At 42.5% G+C, this 21600-nt stretch overlaps 1 protein-coding gene across 2 annotated transcripts in view; it reads right to left on the minus strand.

Annotated features, from left to right (window-relative positions):
* dip2ca (disco-interacting protein 2 homolog Ca) overlaps window positions 1-21600 on the minus strand; it is a 228952-nt gene that overhangs the window by 93962 nt on the left and 113390 nt on the right. For both annotated transcript variants that reach the window (XM_034703282.1, XM_034703283.1), the window contains exons 3-5: window positions 15979-16089; window positions 9441-9566; window positions 4480-4818 (exon numbers count right to left, since the gene is read on the minus strand). In XM_034703282.1, the coding sequence (XP_034559173.1) occupies window positions 4480-4818; window positions 9441-9566; window positions 15979-16089 (576 nt within the window). The remainder of the gene's footprint in view (window positions 1-4479; window positions 4819-9440; window positions 9567-15978; window positions 16090-21600) is intronic.

Raw genomic sequence — 21600 nt, forward strand, 5'->3', positions numbered from 1 at the left:
GAGCTGAACGCCGGCAGGGGATCTCGCTGTTCCTGTCTGTGGATTATCTTCAGAGCTGGATATCAACAGTGCCAGCATGAAAACAAACCTGTCACCGGCAGAGCGTTTAGTCACAACGCTACCTCAGCAAACAGCAGGAACACACACAGACGGGATTCTGGGACGGCAGCGGGCCAGTTTCTGCCTTTAATGTGTACGCTGTATGATTTTAGCATGGATGAAACCAGCTGGAAAGAAACGTCCACCCTGCTGTAGTGATGGTGTCACGCTACTTTGCAGGGAAATGTTCATTTCCTGCTGTTAGGAGTTCAAATCTGTCTTTTGGTAGTAATTTTTCTCCCTGTTCAATTGCTGCCATATTTTGCTTTGGTGGAAGTATTTTATTGTCTCTGTACTGAAATGCACAACAACTTTATTCGCACAATAAATCCCCAAATTTGGTGATTGCAAATCTCTGAACTCAATACTTGATAATTGTTCGATTTCTTGGTGCAATGAACCATTGAAACACTCGATAGCCTGCTCCATATCGGACCACTGTGGATTGGAGAAGATCAGACACGGATCTGGTGGAAGTCTGATGTCAGTGTCTCATGTTGGTCTATGAAAAACTTACTGAGTGCGCAGAGTAACTAATGGAGCGACGCCTGCGAGCTAGTTCAGGCAGACAACTCGAGCTGCAATGCCATACACGTCACATGTCCCACTCTCTTATCCATCATCCAATCCTGCCCTCTGCCTCTCAAATTGGCGGTCTATTTAAACTGGGGAAAAATCTCCCATCTCTCCCTCTGCCTGTCAACGACTCTGCTGCTGCTTGCCATTGCTGATATTTTCTTCTTCCCCGCCGCCTCCCCAGCTTCCACCTGCAGGCTCCGGGGGTGTTTAGTATGTTTTGCTCATCACTCGTCAAAGTCTGCATGTAAACTTTCTGCAGGGAGTGATGAGGCCGGAGCCTGGGCGCCAAACATGAATATGTATTTGCTGCTACAATAAACAATTTAAACGTGAGTTGTCTGACTGAAATAGATTTCACGATAAAGCTGTCAACACATCCATCATGTTTTCAGTGGAAACTGGTCTTCAGATACCCAAAAAGGTTCATTTCATGATAAAAAATGTCAGAGTATGTGTGGCACACCCAAAATAGGTGACCACTTTTGTGTTTATATAATGACTCTGAAATAGAGCAGAACTTTAGGTGGAACTGTTGATGCTGGAGCGTTGTGCCGGGGGTCATATGTGGGGAACACTTCCGCCCACATCTCAGACTCATTCTGAACGACAAATGATTATCCTGTGTCTTCATTGTTCCTCAGTGTTACCTGAGATATATAAAAGTAACTTCTGTCTAACTTCTAAAGTTGTTAAGAGTGTTTATTTAGAGAAACAGATAGTTTTAAAGTCACAGTATTTTCCCGCCACAGGCACAGGTTTTGCTAGGCTGCCTGTCTGCCCCTCACGTAAAATAAGAGTTTGTATACCAGAGTTTTGTCTAGCAGACATGTCACTAGGTTTGTAAATATTAAGAAGGAAGGCTCCCACACATCTGATAGTATCAAGAAAATACTATTAACCTTTGTACAGATAGATAAGTAGTGTTTTATAAGGTTTATTTACTGAAGGATGTTGTTGTTGGTAGAGAATGTAATGTACTGTCATCTGTGAGAGAATCTGAAATTGAAATATGTATTTGTCTATGTTCAAAGTGTTACAAAAAATTTTGAATAACAGACTCATTCTGGACGACAAATAATTATCCTGTGTCTTCATTGTTCCTGAGTGTTACCTTTATCTTACAGGATTCATTTGTGTTGTGGCAACATTCCTGGGACCCGTAACATATGCTCTCTCATTTTACACACAAACATACTAGTGGACTGATTCAACGTGGGACATTTATGCAAAATGAAGGTGAATTGGGCGACGCGAATGACGCAAATCATTCTCGTGAATAGCGCGTATTTATTATGATTCAGAATAGTTGAAATATCTGAGCTCCAGTGAATCCATCGTGCTGTGATTGCCAACCAGCGTGCAGATCACCCGGTTACATGAGGTGCGACGTATGAACAAGCGGAGATTCATTCATCTGGAATATATGGGACACTTTGATTCTATCTCTGTGCAGCTTCCCCAAACTCTGTGACTCTACTTGTTTTTATGGGATCAGGAATAAACAGGAGCTCACTGTGAGGACAGAGAGTGAGGAGGATCATCTGCTAAGTTCAGTCAGACAACTCACGTTTATTTAAGATAAAGTTTATTGCAGCATACAGTATTGTGTTTGGCGTATGGGCTCCGAACCTCATTACTCAGCATACATTATTTAAATGCAGACATTTAGGAGCAATGAGATAGGACTAACCCCCTCGGAGCCCGCAGGTGGATGCCGGGGAGGAGGTGGTTACAAAGGTTGCACACAGCACTGAGCAGGACAGCAGGAGCACTTGCAAAGCAGAGGCAGAGACAGGGAGACTTGCAGCTTAAATAGAGCGCCAAATGAGGATGTTGAGATCAGCTGACAGGGAGGATGATGACGTGTCGGTATGAATGAGCGCAGCTCGAGTTGTCTGCCTGAACTAGCTTGCAGGCGGCACTCCATTTGTGAAAAACTTTGTCTCTGACTTGAATCCAGCTATCGGTTGTAGAAGGAAGTTAGCTCTGCCCCCTTTAGCATAAGCGGCTTCCCCATTCAATGTCCGCGAGCTCAACCTTGTTTGATAGCAACGGACTAGTGTCGTGTAAGAACCCCCCCTGCCTCTCACGAAAATGTGCGTCTTGGGCACTCGTGTATACGCGATTTGGACGTGCGAAAAGAGCAAGTAAACACAAAACATTCTTGCGTATATGTTTGCACGAAAAGCGTGATCGTTCAAGTCTAGTTTGAACGAGACACCAGAAAACACGCTGCGTCGGGTTTCAGAATTAAAGGTGACATATCATGCAAAATGGACTTTTTAATGGTTCTCTACCTGAAATATGTTTCCCTGGCATGTCTACAAACCCCCCGAGAATGAGAAAAATCCATTCTGCCCCTGTTCTGATTTCTCCACCTTTCTGTAAATGTGCGTGAAACGAGCCGTTTCAGACTTCCGTGTTTTTGTTACGTAACAACAATATCCGGTCTGTCACGGAGTCAGAGCTCGGAGCTTGTTGAGCCCATAGACTGTATAAAATAATACTGAATCCCCCCTCCGTTTTTCATTACCTGCACAAATGTGTGCTAACAAGGAGCTTAGGAGGGAGGCATGCTAGTTGTAGGCTGTCTTAATAAACACAAAGGTCGGTTTTACTTCCCACGTCTGCAGATTTGAAGATCTAGTGGATGATTTTTATTTATCATGGATAAGTGCTAGCGCTAGTTAGCATAGCTACATAGCTACATGTTGTAGCTGTAGCTGTGTACCAAGACACACGTCTACATACTGACAAATAAAACAACAAGAAACACTAAATCTGTGACCAATCCTTCAGAAAAGGTCCCGCTGCCTTTCTGGCAGAGGTCGGTTTTACTCCCCACGTCTGCAGATTTGAAGATCTAGTGGATGATTTTTATTTATCATGGATAAGTGCTAGCGCTAGTTAGCATAGCCACATAGCTACATGTTCGTAGCTGTGTACCAAGACACACGTCTACATACTGACAAATAAAACAACAAGAAACACTAAATCTGTGACCAATCCTTCAGAAAGGTCCTGCTGCAGGCGCCTCTCCGTCAGGATCAGATTCTGGATCAGATTCAGAGGGTTGAAGTAACGTGATCTCTGAGCAGCCTTGTATATTCAGCCAACATGTAAACATTAGATCAACGTGCTGGACAGCCGAGGCACATCCACTTCCTGAGGGGGCGTGGTCAGAGAGAAAACAGAGTGTTCTGATGAGGACTGAAGAAGAGGGTTTTTCAGGCAGACCAAAATCTGATTTCAAAGTGTTTTTTTTGAGCATAAACTTTAAAGACATGTTTTGGGGACCTCTTAGACCAATATATATTGATGAAAAAAGCGTGATATGTCACTTTTAAAGTATAACAATTTAAATGAGGGATTAATTGCTGCTTTAAAAAAATGTATCAATAATGAAATGTTCTTATTAGAGATACTACAGTAACTTAAAACACCTGACACACAGCAGGATACATAACAAACACAGACTTCAGTTAATACAGGAAGCTGAATCACTGTAAAACCAGCATTTACACACTGTAAACAAAGATACAACCCTTTAAAGAAACACACTTCACCAACAAACATCCTCAGATCTCAAATGATCCAGTAAAAACACTTCAAAGTCTGAACTGTGAGCCCACACACTAACTTACTGTGTACTGATGCTCTTCCACACGCGAGCACGCAGAGCCTGCCAAAAGTGTGTGTTGGCTTAGGGTGGTGTAATGTAAGTTATTAGAAGGTGTCAGTTTACTTTGACAGAGTGTTAACTTTCGGATAAGACATCTTTTCTGGGCTCAGATATCTTACCCGTCTTGTGGTGATGATGATGGTGGTGGTGGTGGCGGGGGTGGTGGTGGTGGTGGCGGTGGGCAGAGATGTGGACGTGTTGGGCCAGGACGTCGGCCAGCCTGCCGCCCGCCGCCCCGCTCCCTCCGCTGCGTGTGGAGGACGAGGATGAGGAGGCTGTGGAGGAGGTGGTGGTAGAGGAGGTGCCGTGGATGGCTCGGCTAATCCAGTGCTCCATGCTGATGCTCCCCTCCCGGCTGGAGGTTCCTCCACCACCTCCTCCGTCCTCTTCGTTGCAGTCTCCTCCTCCTCCTTCATCGCCATCGCCCTGACCTTCTCCCTCTGAGCCTGAGGAGGTATCTGAGGAGGAGAACGGATGATTGGTAAAAAAGCTGAATGAAACCGAGCAGCAGCCTCCAGTCTGAAAATATGAAGCCCATGCAGAAGCGCTAAAAACTGCAGTTCATCAAACGTCCACTAGAGGCTGGCTGCAGAGAAACACCAGAACTACATACACACCCATTCAAAGAAGACGATCTTTACAGCAGAAATAAACATGTTTACAGACTGGTTCAAAAAACAGCTTAGGTCTAAATAGTTTACTTCTCTATCAGCACACACTGTACGGGGTTCACTTTTTTATAACTGTATTTTCAAAGATATTAAACTTACGAGTCTTGCCCAAATAAGGACATGGCTGACTTGATTGACAGGCAGGCAACCTTTAGCTGTTAGCAAAAAGGCTTAAGGCCCGCCTCTTTACCTCACACTAGCTCGGACTAAGTTTGGTTGAGTTCAGCATTTCCAACATGGCACCCACCGATGATTGGCTTCAAAACAGCGCAGGGAGACATCATGGATACTACTCCATCCATTATACAGTCCATGAATGAACAGGGAAGATTGAAGTGTCTTAACTTTATGAATATCTTATTTATATTCAATTATTAGCGTCTTTCAAGAAGTATTTAGCCGGCTAGCCTCCGTAGAGACAGACAGATATGTAGTTTCTAACTGAAGGTCCTCGTCTTTTCTTTGTGGCCTGAGAAGGTTTCAGATCCCATCTGTTTGGAGTTACCAAAGGGGGGCAACGTTTAAAGTTGTTGTTGTGAGCTTAAGTATGTGTGTGTGTTTGAGTGAGACACAAAGAGTTTGTGAGAGTCTGTGTACTTTCTGGGTGTGTTAGTGTGCACTTGTTTTGCATGTGATTTTCATAATGCCTGTGGCATTGTGAGACTGATGGTGGCGATATGAATAACAACAGAAGCTGACCCAGTTCACACAGGTGCTCTTTGTACATTTCTGTGTGTGTGTGTGTGTGTGTGTGTGTGTGTGTGTGTCTGTGTGTGTGTATTTCCCACAGGGTAATTGCACACAGTCTGATGAGAAAAGTTTCACCATCACAAACAGAAACTAGAATTACAACCCCCCTAACTTTAGCCTCCATCAAACAAAAACATTCTCACTATAGAAAACCCACGCCACTGTTAATCTCTCTTCACTGGCTTACAGTGGCGGCTTGAATCAAATTCAAAGCTCTTCTTCTGGCCTACAAAACAGTGACAAAAACGGCTCCTGCCTAGCTGGAATCCCTCATGCAGGTCTACACTCCCTCTCGCCCACTACGCTCTACCTGTGAAAGACGCCTGGTGCTCCCAGCTCAACATGGCTCTAAATCTCTAGCTAGACTCTTCTCCTCTGTTGTTCCCAACTGATGGAATGAATTACCAAACTCCTTACAATCCGCAGAGTCTCTTTCTACTTTCAAGAGATGTCTGAAGACTCAACTGTTTAGGGAACACTTAGGCACTTAACCTGACCCTTCTCCTCTTTGTCCTCAGGAGTAGAATGAATCAGAAGGTCAAAAACCCAGCTCCTACTGAAGATTTAGCACTGAATATTGAATGCTGTTGAATGTTGAACGATATTGCTGACTTGAATTATTTGTTGTGATTAGCTGTGGCTACATTATCTTTAAAAAAAAACAAAAACCTGGCACTTCTTCTGGCACTAGATGGCAGAACCTGTGGCAAATCAACTTGAAGCACTTTGTCACACTTACTAAGGTTTTTCCCTCCAGTCTAAATTCTTGTTTGTGTTGTACGTCCCTTTGGACAAAAGCGTCTGCTAAATGAAATTGTAGAATTCTAGAATGTATCCTGCACTACTTTAACAGTAAAAAAAACGCTCCCCCTATCTCTAACTCGGTCAAGGCAGATGGCTGTCTAACATGAGTCTGGTTCTGCTGGAGGTTTCTGCCTGTTTAAGGAGGTTTTTCCTCTCCATTTTAACTTGCTAAATACTGCAAAGTGCTCTGCTCATGGTGGATTAAGGTGGAGTAAGACTGAGTCTTATCCTGTCTTGATGTTGGGTCTTTGTTAATAATAGAACATAGAGTACAGTCTAGACCTGCTCTGTTTGTAAAAGCGTCTTGAGATAATGTTTGTTGTGATTTGGCGCTATACCAATAAAGATTGATTGAATGATTGATGTAGTTTCACTTTCTGGTCCATTTCAGTCATTAAAAAACATTTATAATACATCTGTTCCTTATATGTTTGAGTAGTTCATTTTTCCACCTTTCTCAATCAGACGGCTGTGTAAAATACTTTATTCTGATTGGTCGAAATCATGACTGTATAATTAATGGACGTATTATCCGTGACACAGCACCTAAACTTTACCGTGACTGAAAATAATAAGTTAGACATTAATTCAGTCTGTAAAGGTTCTGATAGATGTGATTGGCTTATTGATCCAATCTGATAACTTTAATGTGATCTGATTTCTTTTGGTGTCGACTGGGAAGGTAATTTAAAAAACTTGAAACTCCCAAAACTTTTACCACTTACAAAGTTCAACTGTTTTTTCATGTTGAAGTTATGTTTGAAGTTTTTTGTTTTTTGGGGGGTTGCCTTTATTTGATAGGACAGCAGAAGAGAGACAAGAAATTTGGGGAGTAGAGAGTGGGGGATGACATATAGGAAATGGTCACGGCCGGGAGTCGAACCGGAGACCTCTGCGACGAGGACTATAGCCTCTGTATATGGGGGCTGCTTAGACTGCTCGGCCACCGGCGTCTTTGCCTACAGCAAAATGTGACATTTCCTGTCGGTCATCATGTATAAAACCCAACACTTGGTCTGAAATGTGTGGAACTGCTCCTGGTCTGGACATATTAACTACCACGGTGCTTTGCCGACGAGCTTGATCTGTGAATTTGTGTCTTGTTATCCTCTGGAGTCAACGGGAGGCAAAACACAAACATGTTGATGAAAATAAAACGCTGCCGGGCAACCTGGGAATCTCGTGAAACAAACACACACAAACACGCTCAGAGAAAAGATGGAGCCTGACTCAGAACAGTGCAACATACATCTGAAATATGTTCCATGATGAGATGAGAAATTAAGAAAATGCAGTCTTCTTTAACTTGTAGTCTCTGCAGGACACAACCTGCAGCTCGACAGCATGCGGCTCTGCTGTCCTTAAATGAACTCCGCTGGCAGCCAGACAGTCGCGTGTGTGTGTGTGTGTGTGTGTGTGTGTGTGTGTGTGTGTGTGTGTGTGTGTGTGTGTGTGTGTGCTTTTACAGCTCCCTCAGGACGTGAGCTTTCTTAATCTGCAAGATGGACTGTCTGCGTTCCTGTGTGTCATGTGTGACTGTGTGACTCCTTGCGGCTTGTTTGCATTGCTTTGTGTATAAAAGGCATAAAACACAAACATACCAATCATGTGAGTATCGTGCATATGTGTATGTGTGTGTGTGTGTGTGTGTGTGTGTGTGTGTGTGTGTGTTTGTGTGTGTGTGCATGTGTGTGTGTCCACGCAGAAGTCCTCGCTTCATGGTAAACAAACAAGCAGCAAATGAAAGTGTTGCATATGTAGAAAACATGTTTGTACGTTCACAAAGGATTTATGTCTGTGGTGCAAGCATCAGAGTGATTGTGCTATATTTATGACATTACATTATTCGTTAATGACGATATATGCCTCTAAGAACTATGGCCAAGGTGTCGGTAATTATACGTTATCTGTGGGGCTGATAGCTTTAAACTGGTAGGTCTGCTCACCCTTTGTAAGCTAACTAACGGTAACAAATCAGAGTTTACAAAGTTCAGCCGTTGTTATGTTGCAGTTAATAATTTGACGTAGCTACAAATCAACACATGACCTCAAGAAGATCTGTGTTCATTCATTCATATTTATCAGTGGGTGTTGGTGCTCATCGGAAATGCAGTCTTTATCCCAGAAGAACACTACCAATTTCGTCCACAGGGGGCACCAGAATCAATATGAAAACTCCTCACTTCACCTTTAATGGCTCACAAGTTTCACCAGAATAAAAACATCATGACGCAGAGGGAAAGGAAAAGAAACAACCTTTTAAATCTGTGTGAGTCAATGTGTTAACACAAATTATGACTGTCATGCTAGCTGATGAAATGTGGGATAACGTTAGGATTGAGAGAGGGAGGACGTCCAAAAATGAACACTCTGACAGTATCAGGCTGTTAGTGAAAAATCTCCCAGTTTGTGCAATCTGCTTCGATCCAATAAAACCTCTCATATTTAATCCTCTCTGTCTGTAAATCATGCCTCGTTTAGAGCAGCTCTGTGAAGCTCGACCCCGCAGCCAGAGAAATAATGGCCTCATTAACACCCTCATTAAACCATGCCAGTCCCATAAAGACATGGACGACTGCCACCGCCACCCAACCCTGACGGATCCCACTGTGCCGCTACAGGGCTGAAACCAGCTGTGAGAAGTGTCCACTGCCCATTCTTAGACAAGCATTGTTGATAAATGTTGATCATGTTGGGCAGAAGTGGGAAAGCATTTGAAGATTTCAGAAGCTGCGATTGGAACAAAAAAACATTTTGCAATGCCAAAATTTCACAGAAGTAGCGTCCTGCTAATCATGACTCATAAACAGGGTCCTAGTTTGGCCTTGCTTGTTAGAGTGTGTTTGGTTCATTACCTGGTGGTGTGTAGGCATCCATGGAGGATTGGACCACCAGTGACCGTCTCTTCGAAGGCATCGGCACGGCCATCTTCCTCTCTTTGTGCTTCGCCAGGGCCGCCTGTACGGCTTCTGTATGAACATCTGGGGACACACACAAATAAAAACATTTCACCATGTGAGGTTGGATTCCTCAGTCCTCAGTTTTTGCTCTGGGAGGGGTTCAATTAGCTAAAGCCTGAAAATAACAGGGCAATGACTTTATGTGTAAAAAAGTGCACGGTCTAGAGCCGATCTCTTTGGTACAGTGTTCTATAATAACCTACGTTTTGATTTGTGTATTTGTTAAAGTTTACTGCATCATATCACATCATTTCATACGTCATATAATATCTATTTGGCATCAAATCATACCATTTCATATTGTTTTGTTTTGCAACGTAAAGTACTGTATCATGTCATTTCATAATGTATCATTTCGTTATGTATGGTATGGTATGGTATGATAAGATATGGTATTGTATCTTATCACATCATATCCCTACACGTCCTATCCCATTGCATCATTGTATCTTGTCATACCGTCTCGTCTCGTCTCATACCATACTAAGGGTGTAAACGTATATGTACTTGTACTGAACCGTTTCATTACGGCCCTTTGAAGACGCCTACTGAAACGGTACAGCGCAGTCCTAAAGGTAATGGTAATCCAAGGGCCTCATCCTGACTGAAAATAGGGACACCACACACACAGCGTGCACAACCCGTCACGTATCCTACAGAAACACTGGTTTCAGTGCAGTCACTTTCTCAACAAATCACCTCAAAACATAGAATTTGAATTACTGTAATCAGGTTTGTGCTGTGAGCTCAAACAGAGGTTACCTGTGATCATCAGTGTGTGTGAGTTAGTGAGGAGCGGTGTGTGGTGCAGAGCGTGCACTGAAGGCTGAGTAGATCACGTCATCTCTCACAGGAAAAAAAAACACACTACCAGTCAAAAGTTTGGACACACCCTCTCATGTAATGTTTTTTATTTATTTTAATTTTATTCAACATTGTAGATTAATACTAAAGACATCAAAACTATGAAATAATCTGGTTTCACCATAATCTGGATTACAACAGTAGACAGATAGGGCTATCCATTGTGTACTAACCCTACCTCTGAACAACACAACTGATGGTCTCAAACACATTAAGAAGGCAAGTCATTCTACAAATGAACTCTTGACAAGGCTCATGTTCATTAGAAACCATTCCAGGAGACCACTTCAGATTCAATATTCAAGATTCAAAGGTTTTTATTGTCAATTTTCACTGTATATACGAGACATACAGGAAAAACAAGATGCTGTTTCTCTCTTCCAGCTTTTAAATATCTAAAATTGAAATATAAAATACAATCAAATATAATAAAATACAGTTTTATAAAAACAGCCTATGTACACAGTGCAGGTAGTGCAGTGACAGTTTAAAAATGGACAATGAAAATGAAAATAGATAACAGTGCAAATGATATTAAGGTGCAGACAGTATTCGAGATAAGTAAATGATTAAGTAAACGGTTAATGTGCAACACTAGATTAATACTGAAGACATCAAAACTATGAAATAATCTGGTTTTGCCATAATCTGGATTACAACAGTAGTCAAATAGAGCTATCCATTGTGTACTAACCCTACCTCTGAACAACACAACTGATGGTCTCAAACACATTAAGAAGGCAAGTCATTCTACAAATGAACTCTTGACAAGGCTCATGTTAATTAGAAACCATTCCAGGAGACCACTTCATGAAGCAGACTGAGAGAATACCAAGAGTGTGCAAAACTGTCATGAAGGAAAAAGGGGGCTACTTTACAGAATCTAAAATATAAAACAGATTCTGCTTTGTTTAACACTTTTTTGTTCATTTAATAATTCTATATATGTTCTTTCATAGTTTTGATGTCTTCAGTATTAATCTACAGTGTTTACAATCATTACAATAAATACAAACCCTTGAATGAGAAGGTGTGTCCAAACTTTTGACTGGTAGTGTATATCAAGCCTCATGGGGGTTCATAGAAAACCAAAGTAAAATTTCCCTTCAGCTAATAAATCTGTCATAAAATCCAAAAAGCCCGGTTTCAGCGGACTAGCTGGACGTTCAAAGTAGTAAACAGTGGCACGTGGCGTTTCTCTGTGTGCGTTTTTGTGTTTGTGTCAGGCTGACCTCACAGGGCAAAAACACACAGCAGAAGCAGCAGGTAAGACAGGCTGCACCAACCCTAAAAAGGCTGTAAAGATTAAGCATCATTTTATCACTAACATGACTATTCTGGTACAGATATTGAAGTGTTTTGTGGTGAATAGACCTCTGACATTTACTCCCCAAACAAAAAATCTACTCACATTCTGTGCTTGGAGGAGGTTCTGCATGATTCTATGTTTGAATCTATAATTTTTTAATAAAAATACTTTAAAAAAAAGTTATATTTCATTTGAAATGTAAAAAGAAAAAGGAAAATAAAATAAATCTGAGCAGGTCTGCAAGCCAGAACTGTCGATGCTGCACTTTAGACCATGTGTAAAAGTTATTTGAGTTCCTAATTATGGAAAATACATTTTATTTGTTGCTTTCCTTCCTCCTTACCATACCGAAAATGTACCAAACCGAAGCTTCAAAATTGTGTACCGAACTGAACCGAAAATTTTGTGTCCCGTTACACCCCTATACCAATTCATATCATGCCGTCTCATATCGTACCGTCTCATACCATATTGCGTTGTACTGCAGCACATTGTAACATATCTTACTGTACTGTACTGTACCATATCGTATTGTATCGCATGGTAATCTGAAATAGCTGCCAAAAGGAACAGTGCTGTGGACAAAGTAGTAGTAATGGTCCCTGGTAATCCAGATTTGGTCATCTTTAAATCTGTATCTGGATTAGATTGATGCAATCCAGGTTGTGTTTGAAAAACCCTGCCTTTAAGAAACAGTGCAGCTGAGGAGAGACAGAAAATGTGGGCGTAGAGAGCAGGGGGATGACATGCAACAAAGGGCTGTGGCTGGGAGTCGAAGCAGCGACCTCTGCATTGAGGGCTACAGCCTCTGAACATGGGGCGCATGCTTTAACCACTGGGTCCCCCCAAATCCACATGATTTAGATCTGAGTCCAACTTTCTGAACCACTGAGGGACAGAAGAAACACAGCTGTGAGACGGAGAGCTGTGTTTGTTCCTGTTAGAATGAGCACCGTGTTCCCATTTATTCACTTTTAGTTTACAAACACAAACATCCCCCCGCCTGTCAGGAGCTCCCATGAGGCCCTGTGGTTTCAGGCTGGATTAGGTTCAGGGAGTGTCAGAAAAGACATTTCTTAAACGAGTGTTTGGAGATAAAGCGCTGCGATAAAGCTCACACAGCTGAGTTTGTTTGAACGCCATCCATTGCTGGCAGCAGACAAACACAGAGCTGCTAATGGCACAGGCTGTCGGCCCCGTAATGACATAAGTAAGACATTTGTCAGGATGAATGGGGCTCACACATGTACGTTTGTTTGGCTTATGTGTGTGCTTATGTAGGGGAACGGAGGTCATTTAAATCTCAAGTGCACGTTTATTGTCTCGCGGTTGACTGAGTGTGACTGCACGGCGTGTGAAAGTGAGCATGTGCAGCGCTTTAAAGTTGCTCACACTGCTTTTCTTTTTCAATTGAACGGGTTAAAAGGTTTCTACAGGATTTATTTTCTGTCAGATTAAAGTCAAACAAACTCAGACAGCATGAGGGAAGGGAATAATAAAGTAAGTCTGGAACTGATCCAGGACCTCAGACCTTCAAAAACAGACCGTCTGTTTTCTTATTAGACTGCTGCATATCTTTATTACCAACCTTATACGTCACTGAAGGGAATTACTGCAGATTAACTTAGAATGAGTCGCCACAGAAAGAAGTTAAAATCCTTCCATAATCCTATATTAATCCGCACCGGACACAGATGGAACAAAACCAAACAATACAAGAACTGTGACAGATTTGTCAAAAGCTTCTCCACAGATCGACTCCTGAAACTGGATTTGCTGTATTTGTTTCACTTATGGCCAAATTCCACCAGATCCATGTTCGGTCCGCCTCTGATCCGTCACAGCACCGGATCTGATAAGTTTCTATTCTAGTCAGTGGGTTAACTTCCTGCCAGGCCTGGAGTCAACAGGTAAGAGGTTTTCAGAGGACAACATGGATGAGGAGAGACGGAGGAGAATTCTTGATTCAGTGATTACTGCAGGAAAACCTCGGTCACATGACTCCAGCTGTCCGGCGGTCCTGCTGTTTGTGCCCAGATATCATCTGCAAACATTGCCATATTGGTCCAAAAATAAGAAGTCTTTTTTTTCTTTCTTGAAATAAATGTGAAAAAGCGTGAGCGTCTCATACTTCGGCTTCCACTTTTACATGCCAAACCACGTTAACCAGCAGTGAAGTGCCTGATTTTTCTACTTTCACCGAAAAGTCACATTTCCTGATCCACAATCCAACAGTCGGACCTGAATGCTGTCAGGCTGAACGTTAGCTCAACACTCAACATGCTCTTGACTTTTAAAGGATGAGAGGAAACATAGTTGAACTTCAGTAACAGCCGTACTAGCGGAGAGAGAGAGAGTTAATGGTTAATAGGAGGGTAATATGGGGGAGTAAATCCACAATGGGTGACAGGAGGGACGGGGTGGACTCTGCTGCTTGTTCTGACTTTATCAACGGAAATTAACATTGAAACAGCAATGAAGACAAACACCTTTCTCCGTCACTCACTGGGTATTATACAGTAAAACATGTGCTATATAACAACCAATAAAACATACAGTGAAATGTTGATACAGCTCCATAGTCCCACATGTCGGGAAATGCTGGTGAGTGATTACATTAACAGGGTCTCTCTCCTTTCAGTGCAGCAGGTTAGCATTGAAACGCTGTCACTCAGTGCATGATCATATTAATTAAAGGTGACATATCATGCAAAATGGACTTTTTAATGGTTCTCTACCTGAAATATGTTTCCCTGGCATGTCTACAAACCCCCCCGAAAATAAAAAAAATCCATTCTGCCCCTGTTTTGATTTCTCCACCTTTCTGTAAATGTGTGTGAAACGAGCCGTTTCAGACTTCCGTGTTTTTGTTACGTAACAACAATATCCGGTCTGTCACGGAGTCAGAGCTCGGAGCTTGTTCAGCCCATAGACTGTTTAAAATAATACTGAATCCCCCCTCCGTTTTTCATTACCTGCACAAATGTGTGCTAACAAGGAGCTTAGGAGGGAGGCATGCTAGTTGTAGGCTGTCTTAATGAACACAAAGGTCAGTTTTACTCCCCACGTCTGCAGATTTGAAGATCTAGTGGATGATTTTTATTTATCATGGATAAGTGCTAGCGCTAGTTAGCATAGCTACATAGCTACATGTCGTAGCTGTAGCTGTGTACCAAGACACACGTCGACACACTGACAAATAAAACAACAAGAAACACTAAATCTGTGACCAATCCTTCAGAAAGGTCCCGCTGCCTTTCTGGCAGAGGTCGGTTTTACTCCCCACGTCTGCAGATTTGAAGATCTAGTGGATGATTTTTGTTTGTCATGGATAAGTGCTAGCGCTAATTAGCATAGCCACATAGCTACATGTTCATAGCTGTAGCTGTAGCTGTGTACCAAGACACACGTCGACATACTGACAAATAAAACAACAAGAAACACAAAATCTGTGACCAATCCTTCAGAAAGGTCCCGCTGCCTTTCTGGTAGAGGTCGGTTTTACTCCCCACGTCTGCAGATTTGAAGATCTAGTGGATGATTTTTATTTATCATGGATAAGTGCTAGTGCTAGTTAGCATAGCCACATAGCTACATGTTCGTAGCTGTGTACCAAGACACACGTCTACATACTGATAAATAAAACAACAAGAAACACTAAATCTGTGACCAATCCTTCAGAAAGGTCCTGCTACAGGCGCCTCTCCGTCAGGATCATATTCTGGATCAGATTCAGAGGGTTGAAGTAACGTGATCTCTGAGCAGCCGTGTATATTCAGCCAACATGTAAACATTAGATCAACGTGCTGGACAGCCGAGGCACATCCACTTCCTGAGGGGGCGTGGTCAGAGAGAAAACAGAGTGTTCTGAGGAGGACTGAAGAAGAGGGTTTTTCAGGCATGCCAAAATCTGATTTCAAAGTGTTTTTTTGAGCATAAACTTTAAAGACATGTTTTGGGGACCTCTTAGACCAATATACATTGATGAAAAAAGCGTGATATGTCACCTTTAAGTCAATTCATGAAAAATGTCAGTGTTTTATTGCTGATTATTAGGCATATATGCTAACCAGAGCTGAAAGTTGTTTGTTATGACCAAATTGGTGGCAAAAAAAAGTCATTCTTGATTCTGGATTTCTAAAGCTCTCAACTTCAATTGTTAGGATGGGAAGATCGATCATAAATCAGTCTGACACTCCTTTGGTTTAACACGGCTACGCTAACAGCAGACATATGGTCAAGGTAAACCCGGCCTTTTACCTGATCGGTAGCGTTCATCTCTGGAGCCAGAAGACCGCCGTCGGTGGTAGCGTGAAGACGAGGACGGGGTGACCGGAGCTCTCCTCTCCTGGCCCATCGGCGGATCCATTCCTGGAAGACAAGAGTTCAAGTTTAACAATCATTTTCTGATTTCTCTCCCTTTGTTTGTTTTGTTTTTTTCATCTATTGCTCATCAGCGTTTGTTAAACTTGAGGGCAGTGTGAGGAGACGACACCAGCCGGTGTTCTACAAACAACAGGAGGTTAATATTTGTTTGCCATTTGATTCGGCTCTAATACTGACTCGATTAAATCTCAGGCCTGGACTCACAGCTCATAGAGGCAGCAAGGTACTGTTGGAGCCAGTAATTAACATTTGAAGGAGTTTTATGAAGAGATAAGTGCATATCCCAACAAAATATGCCTGCTGGTTCTAACAAAAACCATGTCCCTATATAAATCACACAAAGTTAATTTGAATCTGCAAGACAAAACTTTGGGCTCACTTTCTTTTCAAGCCAATGTGAGTTTTCATGTTGTGTTGATTCTGGTGCCCCCTTTGGACGAAAACGGTAGTGCATTCCCCATGAGCGCCATCACCCAGTGTGGTAGATATGAATGATCTTTTTGTCATACTGTATGTTGATTTGTAGCTACGTTGAATTATTAACTGCAACGCAACAATGACTAAACAAGCAGACGTTCTGGTTTAACGTTACCTGTCACAGCCCCTGTGTCACGATGTTATCTCTGGTTTCCCATTAAATGTCTGAATGAGGTAAATATGCACACAGTTTAACTCTTTAGTCCTCAAAGAGCAGTGAAGCATTCACATGCCGGCACAAACGTTAAATCTTGTAAGACATTTAGCTCTTTAGCTAGCAAAGCCTTGGTTGGAGAGTTGTAGGCTTTACACGAAAAATTTGATCCGAACATGGGCACGAAAATTCAGAATAAAGAAATCCAATTTACCATCCAATCATACTTTCCAGAGGATGAAAGACTAAAATGAAGCTGGGTTCCTGAGATCTCTGTTGTCGTACCATTTGACTAATCTCGATCAATTCAACTCAGTTTTTCATGAGTCGTATTCGGCAGCTCACCTCGGAGGTAAACAGGTACGGACTCATTGGACAGGATATTATGGTGAGCATACAACTTGAGTCAATCCAGATATATGGCCTAAAGCAGCTGAGGTAGACACACACACCAGTATGTCTGCACAAACACACGCACTCAGAGAAAACAACCTCCCAACACACCAATCAATATGTCTGATGATAACAACCACCCTGTTGCTGACAGCTGCAGAGCCGCTGATCTACGAGCATCCATCTCAGCCTCACACATCCTCCCTCGTCTGTCTTCATTAGAGCTCTCAGCGTGGCTCACAGTATCACCGCTGCTCAGGAGAAAGCTAAAAGTTGATTAGCCGACCGTATAACGACTACCAGCCAGCGCTGTGGTAAACGGCAGGTCTGGGAAATACCCCGCTCTGTTGTTCCCTCCGGGGAGTCTGGACTGATGGATTCCCCCCTCCTGACTCCCTCTACTTGCTCTTCGGTAACATCTTCTTTGTCTAACCTTTCTTCAGTCTCAATCCCTTTGGCCTAAATATTCTTTACACTCTTACAGTCGCTCCATTTATATATTGATTGATGAATTAAAGGCAAGACAAAGAACAGACCCCGTTAAAAAACTGAACTGTCTCAAACAACCTAACCAAGAGTATGGTTAAGAGCTTATCAGTGCGAGGAGAGCTTTTGTTGTGATTTAAAGGGATATTTCAGTGTTTTTGAAGTGTGGTTGTCTGAGTTTTTATGTCACTAGTAATTGTACTAGCCACAACGGATGCCACTCAGCTCTGTCACTTTAATGATAAACAGCAAGCAAGCTAGGCTACAGATTCTGCAGACAGGGTCGGTTCTGCCACGTTATTTAGCTAATTTTGAAAGACTCCAACCCGAGCACTCATCTCGGTTTAGGTGTTTAAATCTACTGGGGATTTTTTTCAGCACTCCACTTTGCCACCAGAAAGCCAGTTCGTTTTTGCGTTATTTGTGAACGCAACACAGACATGCTCTTCAGCATGCAGCGCACTAATCAGCTGTTCAAGTCTGCAGCTTTAAATAGAGCAAAAATACATTCAAACTTAATAATGAGTGATTCTGAGAGCGCCTATGTCATGCTGTTTACTGTGGACACACATGGACACCTTCATGAGTTTACAAGGGAAAAGGCAATTTAATGCACCGGAGGAAAAAGCGGAGACACTTCTGTGCTAAACTGGAGAGCAGGAGAAATCCTGAGTTACCTGGTGGTGCAGGTGTGTAAACTGCAAGCTAATACCGACGGACTGAGAAAACTACTTCCTGTCACAAGTAAAGGCTGATTTATACTTCTGCGTCTCCCCTAAGCAGCAGGGGCTGACGCGGACATGAGCACCACATACTTGTGCGTCGATGTGTCCGTGTCACGCAGCAATTCTCTGCGAAACGCCTGAGGGCAGTGTGGTCTCTCTGATAGCCGGTCGCCTACATCCGGTCCTGCTACGATCTCTGTTTCCTTTTCCACAGAGATTCAGAGCGTGTTCTGTTGATCTACAGCTGATACATGTTGCTGTTTATCATACAGACATGATTACATGAAGAATAGAGAGGAGGAGAGGAAATACACAGCCGATGTCCGGGATCCCGGAAGTACTGTGAATGCGGGAAACACAATGCCGCTAAGTGGACCAATAACAGGGCTTGCGGCCCGCGTTGATTCTACGCCTAGTTACATTTTGGAGGAGGTGCACGTCAGCTACGTACGTAGGCCTCTGTGTAGGAACGGGAGCTACACGGACCCCCGGCGTAGGGTACGCCGTTAATTTGACGCAGAAGTATAAATCAGCCTTAAGACTTGGTTACAACAGTGACTCTTATCTTTTGAGAATTAAGATAAATCAGCAGAATAAAAACATCTTAAAAAAAAAAAAAGATGAACCCGCAGAGATGCAAAAATGTCGAAAATTGGCGATATATCATTAATGTACATTGTAGAACAGGTTAGCTTATCAAAGCGCTGCAGGTAGAAGAGCATGTCTGTGTGGCGTTAGCAAATACTGCAAAAACAAACAGGCTTTCTGGTGGTAAAACAAAGTGCTGAAAAAATCCTAGTAGAGCGTACACCTAAACCGAGACATGTGGTACGCGTAGTATCCGTGACGTCTCACCCATCTGTTTCTGAAGCGCTGTTTTGAAGCTGATCGTCGGCCGCAGCCATATTGGAAATGCTGAACTCAACAAAACTTCTGTTGAGCAATTGTGACGTAAAGAGGCGGGCTTTGAGCCTCCTAGCCAACAGTTACAGTGTTCCTGCCTGTCAATCAAGTCAGCTGTGCCTCTCATAATGGAAAATTCGTAATCTTAATATCTTCACAATTGCCACATTATGAAAAAATTCATCCCCCCCTACAGTGTGTGCCAATGAACTATCGTGACTACACTCGTCTTTTGTACCAGGCTGTAAACATGTTTATTTCTGCTGTAAAGATCGTCTTTTTTTAATGGGTCTGTATGTGGTTTCCAGTACTTCCGGAGCCAGCCTCAAGCGGATCCTCGATGAACTGCAGCTTTTAGCACTTCCGCATTGGCCTCATATTTTTAGAACGGAGTTTGCCGCTTGGGCAGAACTGACCCATCTGCAGAAATCTGTGGCCTAGCTTGCGTTCCGTTTCACTGCAGTTTCTCATTACAGTGGCTGTGCGCCATCCTTGTAGCTCCTACGATTACTAGTGACATAAAACCGATAAGACCCCACGTCTCTCTACATATTTTTTTAGATTTGCATGACATTTTGTTGAGGACAAGCACTCATGAGTTTGATGATCCCTTGACTTTTCTTTTCCGGGTGGATTGGTGCAGAATTTGGTGCAGAGATTTGCGCTTACCCGAAGATTCATTCTAGATTTTCAGAATCTCTCTGAATCCTAATGTCAACAGGAAGCGTGTGCGCCATGTTCCGTCACCGCTAATGCTAATGTTTACATGGGGAGCACCACAGTGGTAAAGATACACCCCGATTCCATTTTCGACGTAGCCTGCGTCCAGCACGCATCAGGCTAAACACATAAGATCAACCTGGACAGGAAGTCAAGGAGGAGACCGGCATATCTGCACAATTTCAAAATAAAACCCCACGTATGGACTCCTGACTGTTTATCAGATCCTAAAAATAATAAACTACAAAACAGCCACATATCCGTGATCCACGTCAACCACAACAGGACCTTTAGAAGGTAATTGTGTCTGAAAGTAACAGCATGTCGAAGGTATTCATTAATCTGAAACACATTTAAATCTGCAGAAAGGTTTTGTGAACGCTCAGACGTACGAACATCCCCTGAAACATACAGAGAGGTATCCTTAAATGAGTTCCATGAACTGCAGGTGTCACTGAAGTTAGGAGGAAATTAAAACAGGTAGCCAACATTCAATAAATCATTAGACTGAGATTATTGGAGTTCCCTAGCTGCAGCACATTCATCTGATTCTTCTTTCAACAAACACTACAAGCCCCAGACTTGATAAGAGCTCACACACAGGCACACAATGAAACCTTACAGGAAATCAATGCAGGCCTCTCATTTATTCCCTTTCTGTCAAACTCTGCCGGCAGAAGGACACTTAATCCATAAAACAAAATGAGACAGATGAAGAGGACAACCTTGATACCAAATACGGCAATCCAGCTGCCCTTAAAGTAACACCAAACCTCCTCAAAGTCTACTTCCAAGATGTTTACTCCAGGAAAAACAAGGTGGCTTTGGAGCATATATTTCTTCAAGACAAAAGGATAAAAACATGATCCTTAGAGAAAAAATACAACCCAGCTCCAAAAAAGGTTTGGATGCTTTGTGAAATGTTGATTAAAAACCATAGGCTGCATAACAAATGGACGTAGTATCTGTGACGTAACCCGTCCGTTTCTGAAGCCAATCATCAGTGGGTGCCATATTGGAAATGTTGAACTCAACCTATGAAAATATGAATCCCCCTTACAGTGTTTGCCAATGGTGAAATGAGCTATTCAAGAGTGCAATCATTTTTTGAACCAGGCTTTAAACATGGTTTAGAAATAAATGGCTTTTTTGAATGGGCGTGTTTGTGGTTTCTGGTACTTCTAGAGCCAGCCTCTAGTGGAAACTTGAGGTACTGCAGTTTTTACCACTGGCTTCAATTCTCACTGCCCGAGGTTGCTGCTTTTTAAAAACAGATTTTGTTGGTTTGCAAATCATTCAAGCTGCACATATTTTTAACTGAAAATAATGCAAAAACAACATCTTAAATGTTGAAACTGAAAGATTTCGCTGTTCTTAGAAATATAAGCTCATTTTAAATTTGATGCCAGCAACCTTTTGGAAAAGTTCTGACAGGGAGAAGAAAAACACTGAAGAAGTTGTTTACATATTCCAACTAATGAGGTTAATTTACAACAGGTCAGTAACATGACTGGGTAAAGAAAAGAGCAGCAAGAAGAGGTTCCCCACTCTGTGAGAGGCTGCATTCCACAATTTCAGAATAAGATTCCTAAGCTTGTTTCCCTGTTCTTCAGTTCTTGAGTTCTTCAGTTCCTCAGT

Source organism: Notolabrus celidotus, chromosome 15, assembly GCF_009762535.1.
Source record: "Notolabrus celidotus isolate fNotCel1 chromosome 15, fNotCel1.pri, whole genome shotgun sequence".
NCBI lineage: Eukaryota > Metazoa > Chordata > Actinopteri > Labriformes > Labridae > Notolabrus > Notolabrus celidotus.